General features: G+C 32.1%; 1 protein-coding gene across 1 annotated transcript; it reads left to right on the top strand.

Annotated features, from left to right (window-relative positions):
• Nucleotides 1-685: 685 nt before the first annotated feature.
• Nucleotides 686-8,363, top strand: LOC130655209 (adhesion G-protein coupled receptor G6-like). Its single transcript, XM_057457945.1, has 13 exons — nucleotides 686-905; nucleotides 2,596-2,928; nucleotides 3,242-3,354; nucleotides 3,428-3,492; nucleotides 3,735-3,871; nucleotides 5,165-5,244; nucleotides 5,320-5,502; nucleotides 5,614-6,190; nucleotides 6,275-6,509; nucleotides 6,845-7,113; nucleotides 7,336-7,402; nucleotides 7,518-7,898; nucleotides 8,179-8,363. Exons 1-13 carry the CDS (start codon nucleotides 776-778, stop codon nucleotides 8,192-8,194), a joined length of 2,586 nt encoding a protein of 861 aa, XP_057313928.1. The 5' UTR covers nucleotides 686-775; the 3' UTR covers nucleotides 8,195-8,363.
• Nucleotides 8,364-12,408: the final 4,045 nt, after the last annotated feature.

The following is a 12,408-nucleotide window of genomic DNA, read 5'->3' as shown; positions in this document are numbered from 1 at the left end:
TCAAATTTCGTATCGACTCTTTTTGGCTTTCGTTTAAATCGTTTCCTACACATTCCAAATTCATTTAAAAATAGATTTAAGACTGTCTTGTTTATTTATTTAGCAAGTGTGGGCACGCTACATAGTTCAAAAATGCTTTCAAAATAAAATATTTACGTTTGTAACCATTCCACGTGAAGAGAAATTGCTGACGAATACAGAGGACTTCTTTGAAATTGATGTGATAAGCAAAACATTATGACCGTTAGGATAATTATCCAACGACCTGGTTTTTACACAGAGTTACTATAAACAGTCATGCCAAAAGAAACATCTCCTTGGATAAATGCCTTCCATTGTACTTTTATTTCGAATGTTCTAACTTATTTTTATTTTCAGATTAAAGCTTGAACATCATATGATCAAAGTTTAAATTCTCCCCACGAAACGTGACAAACACAAGGTCATGTTTTATTTCATCATAAGAAACAGAATCAATATTGTATTTGTAAACAAAATATTTCCAGGAGACGTCATATAGAAATGAATAATATCATTGCACTTCATAAAAAGATAGTTGAATAAAAAGATCTCAGTTTTAGTGATAAGAAGTGATAGATTAGTTTTTTTTATAGTGAGTATAGAAACCAGCTTGTTCTAACTTTAATTCGAAAGTATCAATTGTAATTTTTTCTCTCGTAGAAACAAACAAACAACATACGATTCGTCATGTTCATTAGTGGAAACTTTTTTTGATGTTTGTAAATGAATCAATATCAAGATATCACTCTTAAGTATGAATGTCACACTAATGTTAAGTATAATCTTGACTGGTTCAGGCCAACTCGTTGATGGAAGCGACTGTGTTTTGCGTCCATGCTTGTGCAATGCTGCAACAACAAATTGTGCCCTTGTGTCAAAATTAGGTTTGTATATACATTAGACTATTTGAAATTGTCACCTGTTAATTTTGTAATACGTACTTTACGGCGTTTTTACGGCGATGTTGTGCCTTTTTCTGTAAAAACGAGGCATTTTGTAATACCTGCCGCGTTTTGTAATAAAAAGCTGACGCGTTTTGTAATAATAACGGCTCATTTTGTAAAAATGGTATTTTTTGTAGACTGTCTTGTGAAATAAAATGTTTTTGTGGTTCTGGTGCTGTGACCAATAAATTTAGTTAATGATGTTTTGGTAAATTAATTGGTAAAACCTACTTGGTAATCCTGATTGAATTGAATGGTTGCTTCTCTTTGTAAAATCAAATATTCTTCGTAAAATTATTTGCATTTTATAAAAAGATCGGTGCCTACAGAACTGTAAACAAACTGTGTACTAGACTCAACACCTTAATCTCTTCAAAAGAAAATATTTAAATAAGGGCATTAACAAGGCTACTTGGAAATTAATACAAACTCGTTATTTTGGCAGATTTATCACCATTTGATACTACGCAATGATATCCTTCCTTTTTAGTAAAATCTCCGAGTATTATTTATGTGCGGGTTCAGAGTTGTACATCACTAATCCTTGACCAGTGAGAGTAAAATATGTCAAATTCTACGTTGAATAATCCAGAAACTGCTTTGGTAGTCCGTACTAGGTAGTATTGCTAGAGTACAGTTCGATCTAGTGTTGTTTTACTATTACAAGGATACGCACTAGAATCATCCAAAATTACCACAGCATTTTATTTCACCAGGATGTTATAACCTGACACATCAACCCCTTCATCAGAATCACCAGAACATTTAATATCACCAGAACGTTCACCAGAGATATGAATTTCAGCACAAAAAATACTAAAAAACAAAAAAGTTCTTTCACCAAACCAGTAGCTGTATTACAAAACGCGTCGGCTTTATTATACAAAACGAGCCGATAATTTATTACAAAGCGCGTCGGCTTCATTATACAAAACGAGCCGATAATTTATTACAAAACGCGTCGGCTTCATTATACAAAACGAGCCGATAATTTATTACAAAACGCGTCGGCTTCATTATACAAAACGAGCCGGTAATTTATTACAAAACGCGTCGGCTTTTTATTACAAATAAGACGTTCACACTACAAAAAACGTCAGGTATTACAAAATGAGCCATTTATTAAGTATAGAAACCAGCTTGTTCTAATTTTATTTCGAAAATTTCAACTGCATTTTTCTCTAATTTTTTTCTCTTTACTTTTTTTGATGATAGAAGTTTTCGTTTGGAAGTTGTTGTCACGGTTTCGTCAAAAAAACTATTTTACCTTTATTTTTAAAATAGTCCAAAAATTTAAATATGGATAATGAAAAAAACCTCATTCACAACACAACCATACTTACGCATAACGAGCTGCGATTAAAAAACACGCGTTCTTAAAAGAAAAATGACGATTTCTACCAAGATTGTTGACATCAGCTATCATTTTTAATTTATACTATGTCCCATTCTTGCTAATTCTCATTAAAAGGAATTTTAATACCCAAAGATCCAGTAAAATAGAGTTAAAAAAGTCAAGGTTAATCAAGAAAAGATCAGTCCTTCTAATCCCTATTAGGCTAAATCCTCCGGAATCACGAATGGTTTTGTTATTTTTAGATTCATTTATCATTCCTTTATTTATGTTTAGATGGTGTGAAATTTATTTCACCCCCAGTGCTACGAACATTTAATGGTCGAACCGGCACAGAACTATATGTGAGAGGCTGTTCTTTTGAAACAAATGAATTATTCGTAAATTTGAAATTGCAATTTCGATTTTATTCATTGTGGGATAGAGCCACCAAAGTTGCAGTATCTAACACGAAGCAGTATCAGTACATATATCGCACTGATGGCAAATATATCATGCGGCCGGATTATAAGCTGGATGGGATATATGAATGTTATGCAGAAATCTACGACAACAACATGAATTTTTTAACTAGTCGAAAATCAACTGCAGTTAGAGTCAACTTCAGCGGTAATTGTTGATGTTATTTTGATGTTTTTTGTTCTTATGTTTACCTGCAATATCTGTCCAATAGGAATAAAACCCTTTAATGCTGTTTTATTTTGATTGGCAAAGTAGCCGAACTAGATTGGCAAAGTAGCCGAACTAAGAGTGCGAAAATGTAAATTGATCCCTTAAATGTAAATTTTACAAGCAACGGTTTAGCAACAGTGGAACTTGGAAAGGAGGGAAACATTGAACCTCGGTCATAGTTTTGTGTTGTTCAAAAAACCTATACTGGAAACGCTAATTCAAAACTTATATATTTTTTTTACTTCTGCAGATGTTCTTTCTACTGTTGTATGGTTATCTTTCGATAATATTTCATGGAGTGAGGCACTGGCAGACACAAACGCGAAACTCTATCAGGAATTAAAAAAATCTATTTCTTCAAATGTGAGTAGATTTTTAAGAAATTTGAACGGAAATAATATTTTATTTTGAATTAACCACGCAATATATTTTTTAGATGTTTACAAAGTATCTAATCAAATTAAATATCACAACGGATAAACTGCAACTTCTTAATGTGTTGTAAGTAACAGAGATTATCATGTATATTTCCTGTTTTCTTTAGCCAAATGTTAACTGTTTTTATGTGGCCAATGTTTGACAAAGTAAATGATAAAAAGATGAAATTAATTTCATTAATTCTAAATTTGAACAATTTCAAACAAACCTAACCCTACCTATTTTGAAATAACCTTTTCTATCTCTTGATTAATAACCGTTACTCAAAAACCACGTTAAGTTTCAAATATTCTTGTTTCTCATAATGAAAAGAACACTAAAGTTGGAGCTGCTATCAAATTAAGCTATACTGGTGCCTCGTTACCAGATCAATCATCTTTTTGTTCTGAAATGAAAAAGCTACAATCTGTTTTACCACAAAACAGTTTCGTCGACGCTTATGGTAAGTATAGGACATATGTGGTAAACACGTTTCCTAAAAACGCATCATTTCCGTGACTATCGGGACAATTTTTTTTAACTTAAATTTTCTCGGATCATTGCATTGATGTAATATTCTCTTCGGTAATTACCCCTGATAGAAATTTTTCCGGTGTTAAAGCTTTCTGATACAATTTTTTCCAGTACAATTTCCTTAAAATCAAGGACAATTTCCGTCAATTGAACTAAATTTTTAAACTCTATTTCTCGCTTTTGAAACAAAAATCCAAATATTTCTTTAAGCAATGGAATTTTGAAAACATAAAAATTGTGGAAATGTTAAAAAAAATGTTTTGGTAAAAACATTGTGGCATTAATGTTATACCAACTAAAGTATAACCAACAATGAGCACATTTTCACAATATATTTCGATCTATAATTTGAACATCTTCGTGTCTAAAATACGAATTAAAAAAATATTAAAAAAATCCATGATAAAATATATATATACATCTCTACAGAAAAATATATTCAATAGCTAAAGAAGTCAGACGCGCGGGACATCATCTAGAAAAAATGATAATAAAAACTATTACTAAGGTCCGACTTTATACCCGTCTCAAGTATTAACGTAATTGATTGATGTAAAGCCTCGAGTGTCATTAGTTGATTTACTTATTTTAACTTTGTTCTTAAAACGATGATGTCATCCTTCGAAAGGGAATGTTGACATGAAGCCATGCGAATAGCTAATGGCGCATTTTTCTTTCATGTTCTCTATGCTATGTCGGCGCGTCTGGCCGACATAGCACGAATTTGATGAATTATGAGAATAATGTTGGAAGTAATGCATAAATCATTGAGCCCTTTTAGCTATAATGTGAACATATTTCCTATTCTTTTCGTAATGACAAAAAATTTAATGAGGTATAGCTAAAATGGGAAAATGCTTATCAGAAAAGGGAGTAACAGATAGGTTTATCTATGAAATGAAACAACAGAATAAATCAGCTTGGAATAAAACTTCTCTATTAAAAAATAAATTTATGAAATTCTTTTTTTAAGTTTCTTTCCCAGGCTAACTATAAAAAGACGGTAATTGGAGACATTAAATTTACGGTGACAGCGCAAGAAAATAGGTTATTAATTCTTGATAGTTTTTGCATATCCTTTTCTCCAAGGTGTTTCTTACTAGATTTTATAAGATAATTGGAATATGTTAAAAAAGGAACTTTAAGACAATTATATTACCTTTCTCTGTCGATAATTTTCTACTTTTTGACTCAGTACACAGAATCCATTTTTTTTCTTCAGGTTGTAATTTAACGAAATATGTTGAAACCAAAAATAGCACAAAGAAGCGAGAAGATGACAGTTTAAATAGTTTAAGTAAAGTGAGTATAGTGTTTTCAGGTTTGTTTAATGGAGATCTTTTCATTTTGTGAATTTGCCATTTTTCTTAATTGTAGGTGACAATATGTGCATCTAATACGACAACAAACTGCTCCAGTGCTAGAGATGTGGCCGTCCAGCTAAACAAATTAGTTTCAAATGACAGTTTAATTCAAACTTCAAAAGATGTTGAGAATGTTGCAGAAATTGTTCAAAATATTGTCACTAATGCTGTTAACGACACTGAAGAAAAAATCGAAGTAAGCTGTTCAGCCGTGAAAATTTCAAAATTTATAAAGAAAAGGTGTTTTCTTGGTTAATCAACTAAATATGAACTTAGTTGAGACGTTTTTCTTTTTTTTGCTTTGCAGGTTTTCAATAATATCTTGGAGACAGTTAGCCATATCCTAGATGTAAATGGAAGTTTAATCAGAAAAGCTGAATACTGGTCGCAATCGTCTACTAAAATGGTAAATAGTTTAGATGAAATATCGATGAAAATAAGTGACACTTTGTCAACAAGGAGTGCAAATTATTCATACACAACAAAGAATATCGCTGCGTTGATGTTTAAAAGCTATCCTGAAGAAATTACGCTGTCGGCAACAATTATTGGAAAACAAAATATCAGTATCAGCCAATCAAAACAGACCAACGAAACAATCGCGACGGTTAAAATACCAATCGAAGCTCTATTAAAAGCAACAAAGCCTTTGGTTCGCTCTTACATTTACACAAACCGAAAACTCTTTACAAGAGCTGGAATTATTGCTGAAAGTGAACGAAAAAATGCTTCGCTGGAAAGTATGAAAAGAGAAAATAATAGAATTGTTTTTTCTGTCAGTATTGGTGATACTCCTGTAACGAATTTAAAAACGCCTATATCTTTGTCGTTCAAAAAAACATCGAACAGAAGTGGTACTTGTAATTTTTGGGATTTCACAATGAGTGAGTATTACTAATAGCTACTAATAGTTAAATTCATATTGTTATTATATTACTAAAGGATTAACTATCTAAATATCTTTCTAGAAAGTAAATTTAAGCACTTATTTGGTGGCTGGTCAGACAAAGGTTGCAAAACAGCTGCTTCTGTTTCTGAAGACCATACAAACTGTGAGTGTAACCATCTAACAAACTTTGCACTCATTCTCAATCCAAGCCAAAAGATTAACAATCCTTTATCATTACAAATAATCACGTGGATTGGATGTGGTATTTCAATCGGTGGATTATTGTTAACAATTATCGTGTATTGCGCTCTCAGGTATATATTTATATCATTTTAGACATTTCGGAATCAAAGAAAAATTATCTTAGCTTTAGTAAAGAACTAAAAGATTTATTTATTTTGCTCATTTGGCTAATGTTGCAATGCCGAAACCTTGGAGTTGCAACAAATAAGAATAAACCCATTCTAGGCAAGGACAAACAAAATTATTAAAACGTCGGATAATTGGGATCTTGCCTCGACGCTTTTTTCACACAAGATCTCATTAGTCTTTCGACGTTTTTTCTTTAATTTATTTAAAAATGGGATAGAAAAAAGGCCTATTTTGTGTTGAACTGATTAGAATTGATACCTTATTGTTTTATTTTTAGTGAACTTCGCAAAAAGTTTGCATCAAAGATTCTTATCAGCTTATGCGTCTCACTAATGCTTACATTATTGTTATTTTTGATTGGTGCAGAGCGGACATCATCCAAGTTGGAGTGTCATATTACAGCTGGCCTGATTTATTACTTTTTGTTAACCACATTTTTCTGGATGGCAGCGGAAGGGTTAAATCTATATCGACATTTCGTTCATTCTTTCAAGGTCGCCAAATCAACAAACGGAGACTTTGTTCGATTTTCTATCTTTGCATGGGGTAGGTAAAATTAACACAAATAGGAAATTATGCAATTTTATTACACAAGATTTTAAGTAACATTTTTATATAATAGTATATTGACTATTAGTTCGGCTAAAAATATCCATTTGGTTATGCAGTTCTTTGATTCTTCTTCAGGCGAATGTTTTAGGAAGGATAAGAAAATGCTAGAAACTTCCAAAGACACAATGCACAAGAATATCTATTCTGATCATTTAGGTATTCCAGCTATAATTGTTTCTATCAGTGCTGCATTGAACATCGACCATTTGGGTAACAACCAGTTGTAAGTATATATCAACATTTTTTATCAAATTTGCCTAAAAATAAACATAATGAACCAGTATTTAGTTCAATTACCTTAAATTGCACAAATAGGAGAATTTTTTTTTGTCATTTAGGTGTATCGTTTATGGCAACACTTTCTATTTTGGCGTGTTATTGCCAACTTGCATTATAATGTTGGTGAATTTTGTGGTCTTGATCCTAACTTTACGTCAAATGCGAACACCAGATAGTTTGAACACATCACAAACAAAAGAATATCGATTGCGATTCCTACGCTTTTTATTGTGTAGTACACTACTTGGAATAACTTGGTTTTTTGCCATGCTGGCGATTGGATATTTAACAGAAGTTTTTCAGTATTTATTTGCTATCTTCAATTCAGTGCAAGGATTGGCCATCTTTGTCTTATTTGTGGTATTTAATAAAAATGTTCGTCGTCAAATTACTTTAGCAAGAAAAGAAGTTTATTACAAATTTTCAGTAGAAACTGAAAAGTAAGTACACACTTGATTTTTAACTAGATAATGATGCCCCACTTAAAGGCATTGTCATAATGAATAGCCATAGCATTATTCTCTATACTAATACCTGTGATGACTGTCAACTCGTTACTTTTTGTTAAGGATAGAATGAGCAATCTAGCTCAGACATTTTAATAATAACTATGCATGCAATAGTGATACGAAAGATACGTACGAAACGTCCTGGAAATTGTCCATGCACTTTGGAATAGTCTACAATAAAAATTTCTAATTAAAGTAAACTTTCATTTAGATGTCAAATGAAGTAACGAAAGATAAATATCAAATGGTAACGTTTTGGCGTGTTTTAGCAGTGTGTTGTTTATTATACGAATTCGTAGCCCAAGCGGGGACGTTTTCTTTAAACAGAAAAATCTTTATGTTTATATTTTGTATTCCGAGTGTATATATTTAACAATAAAAGATGATCTAACCTTATATTGTCTGTCGATTTAGACAATTTCTAACCGTGCAGGTATTGTCAAGTCATACCGAATAAGACTTTACTTGTGACGGAATTATTTTACCACGACAGCCGTCGGATCACTGGACACCGACGTAAAAGGTTAAATTACCTGAGATGAGATTTCTAACCGCCATGAAATACCGTCTTGTTTGCATAGAGTTGCCCCTGAACCTTGGCCACAGAGCTATCCTAAGCCTATGATATTTTGAAAAAACTACCCTGCATAGTCCTGGTATAAGCTGAAGAAACACCCTTATCTCGGGTGATTTTCAATCGTAAAGTGGCGAGCAAAAAAGGAAAAAACGGATTTTGGCGAGGTAGTTAAAGACCTGAGTAAAGAGTGTTTGAAGTAATTTGGTATTGTTGGTCTTTCAGCATTTTTACACGCATTGCTTTAAATTAAACCATTATAAAAAATATTCTAAGAAGTTAAACTTGTGTCCTTACAAGGTTTAGCTGGCTTAGCTACAAGGATTTTGTTTTTAAACCCATAGCTAATTTCTCCTAATGCTGGTTAAGTATTAGTTTATCAACTGTATGTTGTAGCTAACTGCTATTATAATTATATATGGCTATCCTATTAGGTTTTTTAGCTAGTGTTTTCCAGGAGTTGTGTCTCCTAATTGATATTGATATTGTTTGAGCTGTTAAAATTATGAGCATGAGTTATGGAAAATGTAGCTAGCCACAAAATCTGAAGTGTGTATACATGTTTTCCCTTGGAACGTATATATAATTAAGGATACTTATAGCCGGTATAGAGAATGGTGGAGGAAGATATATTTTTAAAAAACCTACCACAAAACCATTGCAATTTCTACCAAACTAGAAGATGGCATTATGTGAGTATCAAACCTACAACCTATTGGGCATGAGTCAAATGCTCTATTGACTGAGCTACAGGTTCATAAACCTGACCGTATTTAAATGACCAATTAAGATCCTTCTTTCAGATAGCCTTAAAACAAAATATATAACATGACTTGATTAAATAAGTTCTTACTCTGAAATAAACCTTTACTTGTTCAAGGCGGGAAAGCTTTTTAACTTTTTTAAAATAATTGAAAATTTTAAAATATAATTTAAAATAAAATAATTTTAAAATAAATCGTTTAATCCTGGTGGGAATTTTGATGTTGGTAGCAAAAACAACATAATTTTTGTACAAGTTTAAAGTCTATTGAAAAATTGACTTGAAACTTGGTATGAATTTAGGTTTTTTCACAGGCACTGATAAGCCATAAACTTTTATTAATGTTCGTTCTTAACAGTTTTTCGAGACAAAGATCAAGATTTTGGTTGCTAGGGACTTTATTCACTAACCATAGATTCAATTTTGGTGGTGTTTTCACGCCCTGCACGTTCAATTTATTCACTTTGTTTCAATTTCATAAATCTTTCTAAAAGTTATCATCCATAACAACATCTCTCCAATCCAATCCAAGTCACTATAGTGGAGAACATGGCTTTGTTGTGAAGAGTTATATGGTACTTGTCTTTATAACTTCTATTCTTCTGTGCAAATACTGGACTTTGGATAAAAAGGACAAATGTTCCAAAAAGGTCCATCCCAGTATACATAAAGGAATTGATACTAGCTATTAATTATCCCAGATCTTCAAGCTGACGAGCTGCTATCAAAATATCTCAATGGCATCACTCAAAATGCCAATGAGGAATTATTGGAATTATGACTCATGAATTAATAGAATCATTTGGACACGTGTTGTGCTAATTACAATGATGATGCAAAAAGAATTGCATGTTTTAGATATGTTTATTTTATGTGGTACAATTTCAAAGATTTTGGCGGCTAATCTAAACAAAGACTATATTACTAGAATGAAGCGCAAATCCTTAAAAAAAGGTTAAAAAAAGAAGGAAAAACTTCAGTCCCAGATCCATTAAGAAGGGTTATATTATGGATAAAAAACATCTAATAAACAGCTGGTGGATATTAAATGTGTCTTTTTCTTAGGTACCATGTTTTGATAATTGATAATTGATAATTGTTTTAAAATCAGGTTTTTCCGCGATTTTGGATTAGTGGTATAGAATTTTTTCAATATTTTTTGTTTTGTTTTTAGGGTAAAAAATCCTTCTTTCAGCATTTCTGTGTTTTTTTGTGTTACTATCTTTTTCTCTTCACGCTTCATCACCTTGTTTTAAAATCAAACAAACTCTGTCCAACTCGCCATTTTTATTCAAGACGCGCATCCAATCAAAATTACAGAGAAGAGTAGTAGAAGAGCTCTGAAGACGAGGTTGTACACACGCCATAACTTTTTACAGGCAGTAGCTTTGTACATATGCGCAATAGCTTTGTACACATGCGCAATAAATAGTTTCATTTCGGATAAATCGTGTTTGCATGAATATTTTTAGACTGAAAGGAAAATTTATATTAGTCTTTTAGACCGAAATGAAGTCAACATTGAAATGAGTTTCATTTTGCCCGAAGTCATGTAAACGTTTTTAAAGACTAGACAAGAGACCGAATAAAGAAACTTTATTTAAAAGCTGCCTGATTTATATTAATCTTTTGACACTTTTTACACTTTTCGTAAAATTCTCTCAAATGATAAATGACCATCTTGGTCCTTTTATGATCAATCATAGAAGGTACAAGATGGCGAGGTTGACGCGTCAGAATAAATTATTTAAATCACAAAAGTTGTGCCCGAACTGAATGAAGGCAACACATGCTCACGCAAATATGAATATCAACAAATATCGAAGGTTTGCTTCAAAAAGTAAAAAAAAATGTTATAAATTGGACACATTTAAATCACAATTATTAACGCTTGCGAAGTTCAGGAGGTCTACATGTCACTTTTTTTCTATTGAAGAAAAATCGACTAAAGCTTAAAAATTGCAGCAAATAAACTCTTCCTGATTTTACCGTTCTTTCGTCAAACTTCGTGATAATCTCAAAAAATAATCTTACTTACGGGTTTTTTCGAACATATCATGACCAAGTGGGAAATCCACCCCCCTTCAATAACTTTTCATAGGCTTGTCTAAATTTAAATCAAACTTGGCACAGTTATAGTACGTCACAAAATGAACAAAATGGCAGCAATATATTTTTGCTTGCGGCAGCACATTTTCTGTTACGTCATTAAAAGCCTAAAAATTTGTTCAAAATGACACTCTGCTTAAAATTCAATTACTTTAGTTCTAGAGCGAAAGCTAAATAAAAGTTAATTAACATATATTCCGGTTTTTACATAGATCGTATGAAAAATTGCCAATTATTGCCCGAAAATCCGGTTTCTTCCAATTTTCGGGCATAATCTGAAAAAATCGGGAAATCGGTTTAACCACGTCACCAAAACATGCAAAATGATTCTTCTTGATGAAACAAAGTTGTATTGTAAGCTTCAAGTTCTAAACATAATCCTAACAAGAGTTATTATATTTTCCCTATTATAAGGGTTTCATAGAAATTTTTAGGGGTAGTTTCGAGTAATAGCCCAGTTATATGCGTCAAAAAGAAAGTGATGTCGACACTTTTTGATATTTTTTTTTTGTTTAATTGGCCAACTTGTTTTAAACGGCTATATCTAAGGGGATATTTGGACAAATTAAAGTCAACACAACTATACTGTCATTCTTGGCATGTATTGTGGTAACTGTATATTTTTTTCTGAACGGAGCAGTTATTAGTTTTAGCTAAGTCACCCTACATTAAAGGACTTTGATTGGCTGTAATAAATCAAAGTGTTGATCGTCAATACGTTCGAATCTGCAAGCTGAAACCGTTGAAAACCAAACACGCCAGGTACGCTGAATATCATGGTACACGAAGAATAAAGAGTTATAAATCCCCTAAGTTGTGCAGTAAGATCTATCTACAGGGGCACTTGTACGTGTAAAATCTATTCCATTTTTTACGTCATTTTATCAGCATAAGATGCTTATATTGGAAGCGTGAAAGGTTAAAATCTTAAACATTTTGACGGTGAACCAAAGTAAGCAACAAATCTACAAAAGTAATTTTATAATCAAGAACAT

Source organism: Hydractinia symbiolongicarpus, chromosome 8 (assembly GCF_029227915.1).
Source record: "Hydractinia symbiolongicarpus strain clone_291-10 chromosome 8, HSymV2.1, whole genome shotgun sequence".
NCBI lineage: Eukaryota > Metazoa > Cnidaria > Hydrozoa > Anthoathecata > Hydractiniidae > Hydractinia > Hydractinia symbiolongicarpus.
The sequence above is the reverse complement of the archived record's forward strand: the minus strand, read 5'-3'. Positions and strand labels throughout refer to the sequence as shown.